General features: G+C 67.3%; 1 protein-coding gene across 1 annotated transcript; it reads right to left on the bottom strand.

The window, feature by feature from the left end:
• Positions 1-102: 102 nt before the first annotated feature.
• Positions 103-9,113, bottom strand: LOC134550618 (collagen, type I, alpha 1a-like). The gene is made up of 9 exons (XM_063397350.1): positions 9,047-9,113; positions 6,225-6,742; positions 4,635-4,823; positions 3,522-3,809; positions 2,749-2,911; positions 1,697-2,625; positions 1,436-1,604; positions 1,159-1,262; positions 103-521 (listed from the first exon to the last, which is right to left on the bottom strand). Exons 1-7 carry the CDS (start codon positions 9,111-9,113, stop codon positions 1,524-1,526), a joined length of 2,235 nt encoding a protein of 744 aa, XP_063253420.1. The 3' UTR covers positions 103-521; positions 1,159-1,262; positions 1,436-1,523.
• Positions 9,114-10,026: the final 913 nt, after the last annotated feature.

Here is a 10,026-nt window from a genome sequence, read left to right as displayed (position 1 = left end):
ACAGCTGGTGACAGTGGCACAGCCCTGAGCAGGGACACCTCCCAGCAGCACTGCCAGGGCTGTGGTGGCCCCTGGCTGCCCTGAACTGGCTGCAGAGGTCCTGGAAAAGGAGCAGACATGGAAGGCAAGGAGTGTGAGGCTCTGGAGAGCTGCACCCACAAAGAAAAGGTGAGTGAGGAAATTGTCCCTGTTTTTGCTGTTAAAAATGGTGGTGTGCAGCCTTAGGTGGGTCTGTCCCCTTGGTTATTCCTTAGAGCCTGTTGGAGTGCTGGCCTGGATCTGGGAGGAGCCAAGTGTCCTGGAGCTGTGAGGTTTTTCCTGTCAGAAATCCCTGATGGGGATGTTTTCCCTGGCTGTTCCAAGGGGAAGGAGCAGCTCTGGAGTTGTTGCAGCCACAGGATGCAGTGGGTGCATGCCCTGAGAACCAGTTCAGGATTGTTCTTCTGAGTCTGCCGCTGACCTGTGACTTCCAGGGCCCCTCCTGATGTCCTGGATATTCCAGTGCTGCGTTTTAAAAACTCCTTTTTTAAAAGAAGGAATTGCAAACACGGTGAGTGAATCATTTAATCTGAGCTGTCCCAGTGGAGGGTTGTGAGGGGGAAGAAGCAGGGGTAGGGGGTGGTGTCTAAGACATTCCCAGCTGGAATTGGGTCCTTGCACTTCAGACAGCCCTAAATGGGTACTGAAGTGCTCCAAGCCCTGTGGTGGAGGTGAGCAAGGGGCAAATTACCAAAAACCAAATAGCGGGGAGGGAAGGATGTAGAATTCCTGGCCTTCCTCTTTTTAACAGCAGTTTGTTATTTTGGGGGCCAAGCTTAAAAATCCTGGAGTGTTCCCAAGTGTCACAGTTCCAGACTAGGAGGTAGAACCGTGGAAGGGGTTGGGGTGTGAGGAACCTTAAAGCTCATCCCATTCCAGCCAGGACAGGGACACCTTCTCCTAGACCAGATGGCTCCAAGCCTCGTCCAGCCTGGACTGGGACACTTCCAGGGATGGGGCAGCCACAGCTGGGCAAGAGGTGAGAGTTCATGTGTCTGACCCCACCTCCCTTCACAGCTGGGCAGGAGATAATTAGGACCAGTTGGAATTCCAACTGCACCAAAAGCTGTTGGAATTCCAGCTCTGCATGGAGCACTACATCCAGCTGTGGACACTCACCAGAACACTTCTGCCATGGACCAAGGGAACCCTCAGGGCTTGCCTTGCTCGTTTCTCCCTGGAAAGGTGCATGGCTCAAACACCTTGCAGCTATTGGAGAAACCCTGGAAAAGGCAGGAAATGGGGGTTATGGAAGAGCTTTGTGCTGTCACACAGCACACCTGTGTTAGTCCATAGTCAGGTGCTGCCCATTGAGCTCTGCTCTCGGGCATTTGAAGGGCTGGTGTTTACAGCAGCATTAGCATAGAAGAAGGAACTGCATTAGCATAGGAATTACCTTTTCGGTAGTTTCCATCCCAGGCAGGACTTCATAGCCTGAGGTCGGCTCAGTTTGGAGCAGGGTGCTGAGAACACCAAAGGTGGGTTCAGTCACTGGATGGGCCATTCACTTGGAGCTCACTTTCACGATCCCTGTGGGTCCCTTCCATAACAGGATGTCTTGTGACCTGGAAAAACAGCTGAAATATTTCAACTAGAATTTATTTTACCGTTACAGAGATCTCGGGGGAAGAGGAAGGAGAAGAGCATCAGGTCTCACCTGGCCGCTGTGGAAGGAGCGGCTGGAGCAGGACAGTGCCTGTTCTGGAGCAGCTTCTCCTGCCGGCGGTGGCTCAGCTCTGCTCATTTCCCCGGGATGGGGCGGGCACAGGACGGGAGTGCGGGCTCTGCTCTGCTCAGGTTGTGCCGAGGGGGGAGCTCCAAGGCCGGCCTTGCCCGGCGGAACAGACGGCGTCCGGGGTGTCCCGGGGCCGAGAGCCGCGGTTCCCATACCCCGCCGCTTCCAGCCGACATCCAGCGCCTGCTCTGGGGAAACTTTACCTTCCTGCCGGGTCCGCCCGCAGCCCCGCCGGGGTCCGCCCGCAGCCCCGCCGGGGTCCGCCCGCAGCCCCGCCGGGGTCCGCCCGCAGCCCCGCCGGGGTCCGCCCGCAGCCCCGCCGGGGTCCGCCCGCAGCCCCGCCGGGGTCCGCCCGCAGCCCCGCCGGGGTCCGCCCGCAGCCCCGCCGGGGTCCGCCCGCAGCCCCGCCGGGGTCCGCCCGCAGCCCCGCCGGGGTCCGCCCGCAGCCCCGCCGGGGTCCGCCCGCAGCCCCGCCGGGGTCCGCCCGCAGCCCCGCCGGGGTCCGCCCGCAGCCCCGCCGGGGTCCGCCCGCAGCCCCGCCGGGGTCCGCCCGCAGCCCCGCCGGGGTCCGCCCGCAGCCCCGCCGGGGTCCGCCCGCAGCCCCGCCGGGGTCCGCAGTCGGAGCAGCAGCGGCAGGGCCGGGCTCGGTCCCAGAGCGGCTCTTCCCGGCCGCGGTAATCCCGGTTCCCCTCCCGGTTCCTGTCCCTGCCCCAGTCCCGCCCCGGTCCTGCGGCCCCAGACCCGCAGCCCGTCGAGGGAGAAGCGGCTTCGCCCGAAGCCCCCGCAGACACCGGCGGGACCCGGAGCCGACCTCTCGGTCCCGGGTCCCGTTCCCGGCCTCACCTCAGCGCCTCAAGCTCTGCGCGGCGCCGGGAGCAGCCCCCGGTGCACAGCTCCGAGCGCCGGTCCCGCCGCATCCCGGGCTGAGCCTCCACTGCAGAAAGCGGCGCGGGCGCGGATCCGCCGGGATTTACGGGCGCGGGCGGGGCGGGGCCGGCCCAGGTGTGAGGGGCGGGGCCTGCACAGGTGCGCGGGGCCCCAGAGCGCCTGCGCGGGGCGGGGCCTGCACAGGTGCGCGGGGCCCCAGAGCGCCTGCGCGGGGCGGGGCCTGCACAGGTGCGCGGGGCCCCAGAGCGCCTGCGCGGGGCGGGGCCGGGGGGTATTTAAACCCCGGGAATCCACTTTGCAGCCATTTGCCACTCGGCGCTTGGTGGGGCCGGATGCTGTCCGGCTGGGCTCTCTATTTCTTTACTTCTATATTTCTTTTCTTTATACTTCTCTTTTATACTTCTCTTTATCTCTTTTTCTCTATAGCTCTCCTTTCTCCCCTCCCTTCCTCCCCTCCCCCACCCCCTACTCCCTCCCCCCCCCAAACCCCCCCCCTCCCTCTCCCCCCTAGCCCTCCCCTCCCTCCCCCCCCCGGGCCGGTCCCCGCCTGCCCCTCTCCCTCTCCCCCTACACCCCCAGCCCTACCCTACTCCTGCACCTTCACCCTCCTTCCTCCACCCTTCCTTCCCCCCGGCTCCCACCTGCCCCCTCACCCCGCTCCCCTTCCCCCCAATTCCTCCCCACCTGCCCTCAATTCTCCCTGTCCTTCCTTCCGCTCCGCCTCCCCATATTGCCCTTCCCTCTTTTTTCCTCTGCTCCTTGACCACACACCTCTGCTCCATCCTCATCCTCCACCCGTGCCGCCCCCCACCTCCCCCTGCCCCCCTCCTCGCTGTCCTGCACACCCCGACCCCCTCACCTGCGCCCCTTCCCTGACCCCGACCAGCCCCTCCGCCCCCCTATTCCCGTTCTCTCTCCCCTCTCTCTTTCCCCCGCAGCCGCGGGGCTCGGGGTGCCGGACAATAAAGCCCACGGGGCCGGAGCCGGCGCCCCCTCCCTCCCTGGAAGCCCCACACGGGGACAGCCCCGCCCGGCGGGTGTCCCCATTCCGGTCAAACACACGGCCCGACACCGCCGGGGCTCCGGCTCTCCCTACATCACACTGGGGTGTCCCGGGGGGCGGGATGGGGTTAGGGGGGCCCCCTCGCTAGGAGGGGGTCCCGGGGTGGGCTAGGGAGGAAGGGCCCCCTCGCTAGGAGGGGGTCCCGGGGTGGGGGTGGGTTAGGCAGGGAGGGCCCCCTCCGGAGGAGGGGGTCCCTGGGGGGGGGTCGGGGCGGGCCCCCTCCGGAGGGGGGGGCCCGGGGGAGGGGGCGGGGCGGAGGGGGGACTTTCCCCCCTCCAGTCCCCGCCCTCTCCTCCGGGTCCCCTCCTCCGGACGGGGCTGGGCCCGGCCCCCTCCCCGGGACCCCCTCCTCCGGACCGGGGCCCGGGGGGGAGGGAGGGGGGGCGGGTGGGGTGGGGGGGTCGGACGGGAGGGGCCGTTCGTTTGTGCGGTGATTTTTTTGTGTGTGTTCACGGTTCAGAGTGACGTGACCCCCTCTGCTTCCCCCCCACCCCACCCGCCCCCCCTCCCTCCCCCCCCGGGCCCCGGTCCGGAGGAGGGGGTCCCGGGGAGGGGGCCGGGCCGAGCCCCGTCCGGAGGAGGGGACCCGGAGGAGAGGGCGGGGACCGGAGGGGGGAAAGTCCCCCCTCCGCCCCGCCCCCTCCCCCGGGCCCCCCCCCCTCCGGAGGGGGCCCGCCCCGACCCCCCCCCAGGGACCCCCTCCTCCGGAGGGGGCCCTCCCTGCCTGACCCACCCCCACCCCGGGACCCCCTCCTAGCGAGGGGGCCCTTCCTCCCTAGCCCACCCCGGGACCCCCTCCTAGCGAGGGGGCCCTTCCTCCCTAGCCCACCCCGGGACCCCCTCCTAACGAGGGGGCTCAGCCCATCCCTCCCGCCCCCAGGACCCCCCCGAGGAGGGGCCCTCCCGGACCCCCGGCGCCGCCGGGGAGCCCCCACTGTGGTGCGGGGGCAGCCGGAGCCCCGGCGGCGCCGGGCGCTCCTTGAGACCCGCACAGCGGGACCCGCCCGGCGGGCCCGGCCCGTGCGGGGCTCCAGCGGGGGCAGGGGGCGCCGGCTCCGGCCCTCTGGGCTTTATTCTCCGGCACCCCGAGCCCCGCGGCTGCGGGAGAAAGAGGGAGAGGGGAGAGAGGCGAGGGCAGGGAAGGATGAGGGGGGACAGGGAGAAGGAGCGGGGCGGGTTCGGGAGAGGAGGGGCAAGGGAAAGGCCGGGTGGGAGGGGAGAGGGATGATGGACACAGGAGAGGGATGATGGACACAGGAGAGGGATGATGGACAGAGGAGGGGAGAGGGATGATGGACACAGGAGGGGAGAGGGATGATGGACACAGGAGAGGGATGATGGACACAGGAGGGGAGAGGGATGATGGACACAGGAGGGGGAGAGGGATGATGGACACAGGAGGGGAGAGGGATGATGGACACAGGAGAGGGATGATGGACACAGGAGGGGAGAGGGATGATGGACACAGGAGGGGGAGAGGGATGATGGACACAGGAGGGGAGAGGGATGATGGACACAGGAGAGGGATGATGGACAGAGGAGAGGGATGATGGACACAGGAGGGCAGAGGGATGATGGACAGAGGAGGGGAGAGGGATGATGGACACAGGAGGGAGAGGGGGAACAGAGGGGAGTCGGGTTGGGGAGAGGGGAGCGAGAGGGCCGAAAGGAGGGGGGGGGGGGTCGGGGACGTGCAGCGGAGAGAGCAGGGGAGGCTGGGGAGCGGGGAAGGGCAGGAGGGGAGTTGGGACGGAAAGGGAGGATATGGGGGAGAAAGAAAAAAGCGGGAGGGGTAGAAAAGAGGGGACAAGGGGAGGAAGAAGGAGGAGGATAAGGGCAGGAGAAAGAGGGGAAAGAAAGAGAGGTAGAGCGCGCCTCTCCTAGGCCACGCTGGCAGAGCCCGGCGCAGCTCCAGCCTCTCCGAGCTCTGAGAGAGCAAATGGCGGCGAGAGGGCAAGCCGGGGATTAAATAACCTCGGCCCCGCCCCGCGCAGCCGCACTGGGGCCCCGCCCCGCGCAGCCGCACTGGGGCCCCGCCCCGCGCAGCCGCACTGGGGCCCCGCGCACCTGAGTGGGCCCGCCCCGCGCAGCCGCACTGGAGCCCCGCGCACCTGAGCGGGCCCGCCCTGCGCACCTGAGCCGGGCCAGGCCCCGCCCCGGGACCGCCCCTGACACGGGCCGAGGCCCCGCCCCTGAAACCGGCCCGGCCCCGCCCCTGAGAGCGGCCTCGGCCCCGCCCCTGAGAGCGGCCCCGGCCCCGCCCCTGAGAGCGGCCTCGGCCCCGCCCCTGAGAGCGGCCCCGGCCCCGCCCCTGAGAGCGGCCCGGCCCCGCCCCTGAGAGCGGCCCGGCCCCGCCCCTGAGAGCGGCCCCGGCCCCGCCCCTGAGAGCGGCCCGGCCCCGCCCCTTGAGGCCGCCCCGGCCCCGCCCCTGAAACCGGCCCGGCCCGGGATGGGGCGGGGCCATCGCTCCCGGCCCCGCCGCTCTCACCCGGGCCGGACCGGGGCTGCCACCGGCACCGGCACCGGGGCCTCGGCTCCGGGCCCTGCCGGGGTCTCTGCGGGGCCCGGGCGGTGCCGCCTCTCCCCCGCCGGGCGCGCTGCGGGTCCCGGGCCCGCAGGACCGAGGCGGGCTCGGGCCGGCACCGGCACCGCTCCGGGGCGGGCGCTGGGACCGGGACCCGCCGGGGCTCCGGGCAGCCCCCGGGATCCCGCGCTCGGTCCCGCCGGGCCGGGCTCCGCTCCAGCCCCGAGCCCCTCCCGGAGCCCGCGCCGAGCCCCGAACGCGGCCCCGGGGCTCCGCCGCCGGCCCCGCCCGCGGCGCTCCGCCGCTGCTGCGGAGCTCTCCGCGGGGCCGGGGCAGCCCGGCCGGGGCTGTGCCTCGGGCCCCGCTCGGAGCTCGGGGACACAGCCCGGCCCCGGCCGGGAGAGCCCGCCCGGAGCCCGAACGCGGCGCTCGGGCTGGGTTCGAGCGGCCCCAAATGCAGCGCTCAAAGCTCTGCGGGGCAGCTCGGACACGGCTGGCAGAGCCCGGTGCGAGAGCTCCCGCACACAGGACACGGGCTCTGCTCCGAGCCTCCAAATGCACACCTGGGTCTCTCTGGGACCCCCAAGCTGCCTGAGGGACCCTGGTTTCCAGCCCCGAACCAGGGCTCAGTGTCTGTGTCTGCACTTGGCCCAATGAGCTCAGTCTGAGCCCCAAAACGCAGCCCTGGCTCTCTCTGTGAGCCCCAGAACTGCTCCAGCCCGGGGGGTTCGGAGCCCCAGGAGTGCCCCGGGCCAGGGGCAGAGCCCAGCTGGGCACCAGCAGCAGCTCCCTCAGCCCCAGGGGATGGGGAAGGGACCAGAGACACAAATCCAGCTCAGAACAGTTTAATAATCATGGAAACCAAGACAAATTTAATTTAATGTTAATGGCAACACACAGTAACAGTGAGAGCAACAAGGGCAGTGAGTACAATAATGAACAGCAGAGAGAGAAAAACCCTTCCACACTCCCCCTTTAACATTATAAATCCAAAATGTAAACCAGAGCACCATCAACTCCCAGTAGGGGGCATTTCCACATTCCTGTTATTTTGTGTTCCATCCTGGGGATTTGTGGATGAAGGGAGGCTCTGGCTGCTCCTCTGGGCAAGGGAAAGGCTCCTGTGCTGTTCCCAAAAACACAACTCCTGGAATTAGGGATGTGCTGCCGAGTGCCCCGGGCAGGGAACACCTCAGCATTCCCTGGGATGCCCCAGCATTCCCGGGATGTCTCAGCAGTCCCTGGATGTCTCAGCATTCCCGGGATGTCTCAGCATTCCCAGGACGCCGTCCCACGCCGATCCCGCCGTTCAGCGCCCCCCGGGCTGCAGTGCCGGCGCTCCCCACGGGGCGGCAGCACCGGGCGCTCCCGGCCCGGCCGGTCCCGGTGTCCCGGGGGCGGCGGAGGCTTTGACCCGCCCGGGCCCGGCGGGGTTTTCCCCCGCGGGCAGAAATCCCGCTGATCCCTTCATTTCACCTTCCAAGGCACAGGATCGCAGCACAGCCTGAGCCGGGAGCGACCCACACCGAGCCCAAATCCCGGCCCCGCACAGGACACCCCGAGAATCCCACCCTGTGCCCGAGAGCCTTGTCCAGAGCCCAACCCCTCCCTAAAGGTCCTGAAAACACAGCGGGGCTGGGAGGAGGATGGCGACCGAGGGTTTTTATCCGTGTCTCGTTCTACAGAACCGCTGTGCATCCTTACAGGTGGCCCTGCCATCGACGCGTCCCTTACACCGCGCTGTGATCACACCCCGGGGACCGAGGCAGCCCCGCCTGAGCCCCGCTCCCATTCCCAGCCAGAGCAGGTTTCCTTCCCCTGGATTCCCGCGGCAGTCCCGGGGGTCCCGTTCCATAAAGCAAATTATCCACAGGGACACAGCCCGGCCCGAGCGGGTCCCTCCGGGGAGCGCCGATCCCTCATTCTCACCCACACTGTGCATTCTCTCTCCCGCACATCCATTCAGATTTTACCCCAAAATGTTCATTTGGGCCCGTAGAGGATCCCCCGGCCCCGCTCGGCCGAGGCAGCTCCGGCGCCCCCTGCCCGCAGCTCCCGCTGCTGCCGCCTTCCCGCTCCGGGCCCCGGGACGGGACAGGGATCCCTGCACCGAGACAGCGATCCTTGTACCGGGACAGCGATCCCTGTGCCGGGACAGCGATCCCTGTGCCGGGACAGTGACCCCTGTGCCGGGACAGCGATCCCTGTGCCGGGACAGCGATCCCTGTGCCGGGATACCCATCCCTGTGCCGGGACAGCGATCCTTGTACCGGGACAGCGATCCCTGTGCCGGGACACCCATCCCTGTGCCGGGACAGCGATCCTTGTACCGGGACAGCGATCCCTGTGCCGGGATACCCATCCCTGAGCCGGGACAGCGATCCCTGTGCCGGGACAGCGATCCCTGTGCCGGGACAGCGATCCCTGTGCCGGGACAGCGATCCTTGTACCGGGACAGCGATCCCTGTGCCGGGATACCCATCCCTGAGCCGGGACAGCGATCCCTGTGCCGGGACAGCGATCCCTGTGCCGGGACAGCGATCCCTGAGCCGGGACAGCGATCCCTGAGCCGGGACACCGATCCCTGTGCCGGGACACCCATCCGTGTACCGGGACAGCGATCCCTGTGCCGGGACACCCATCCCTGTGCCGGGACATCGATCGCCCGCTGGGGCTGTCCCCGTTCCCGTTCGGGGCTGTTCCCGTTCCCGCTCGGGGCTGTCCCCGTTCCCGTTCGGGGCTGTTCCCGTTCGGGGCTGTCCCCGTCCCCCCGGCCCTGTCCCCGGTCCCCGCTCACCTCCGAGCCCGCCGCAGTCTCCCCCGGTGCCCCCGGCCCGGCCCCGCCGCTCCCCGGGCTCCGCCATTGCCGCTCCCGCTCCGCGCCTGCGCCCCGGGGCTGCGGCGTTTCCTTCCGGGAGCGGCGCCGGCCGCGGCCCCGGATAGAGAATTGTGTTTGTATTTTCAAACCCTCAGCTCCCTAATCACAATTCCTTACAGTCTGTATCCTGTCCATGGCACAGCAGATACAGGCGTTTATTTCGGAATGGGTTTTCAAATGCAGTTAAAATTTCTCATAATATACAAAAATGGGAATATTTGCCGTTTTCAGTGTTACACACAAACCCCGCATGAATTTTCAGGCATTTTGGGGCTATAACCTCCCTTTTTGGGGGGGACTCCTCATCCCTCACTCACCTGGTCCCCCGCCACACTGGGCTGTGCCCTGCTCAGCAGCCACCAAACCACCCCTGTGTCATCTGCAGCATCACCACCCTGAATCCAAATCCAGTACGGAAAAATTCCCTGTCCCAGTTAAATCCAGCACGGCAGCCAGCACACCCTGTCCCTGCTCATCTCAGAAGGATTCTGTGAGGGACAGCGCCGAAACTCCTACTAGAATCCCAAAAATGAACCAGGCTCTGCCTTCCCATCACCTCAGAGCCAGGTGACCTCATGGCAGCAGGATAAGAAACCAGTCGGACGGGAATTCCTCTCCGTTATCCTGAGCTGCCTGGGCCTCACGAAGGCTCTGTCCTTGAACTGCTTTCCCAGCAGGGTCCAGCGTGACCTTCTCCACCATTTTTCTTGGCACAGAAGTTCCATTATCAGGGCTGGAGTTTCCTGGAAAAGTCCAAGCGGGATAGAGCCGGAGAATGCCCAGCCAGCAACGGAGCTCCTCAGGATTCCAGGAGCTTGGGTGGAAGGTTGAGGTGGATCCTTCTGGGATCCACAGTGGGATGAATCCCATCCATCACTGCAGCCTCCTGGATGCTGTGA

Source organism: Prinia subflava, chromosome 5, assembly GCF_021018805.1.
Source record: "Prinia subflava isolate CZ2003 ecotype Zambia chromosome 5, Cam_Psub_1.2, whole genome shotgun sequence".
NCBI classification, from domain to species: domain Eukaryota; kingdom Metazoa; phylum Chordata; class Aves; order Passeriformes; family Cisticolidae; genus Prinia; species Prinia subflava.
The sequence above is the reverse complement of the archived record's forward strand: the minus strand, read 5'-3'. Positions and strand labels throughout refer to the sequence as shown.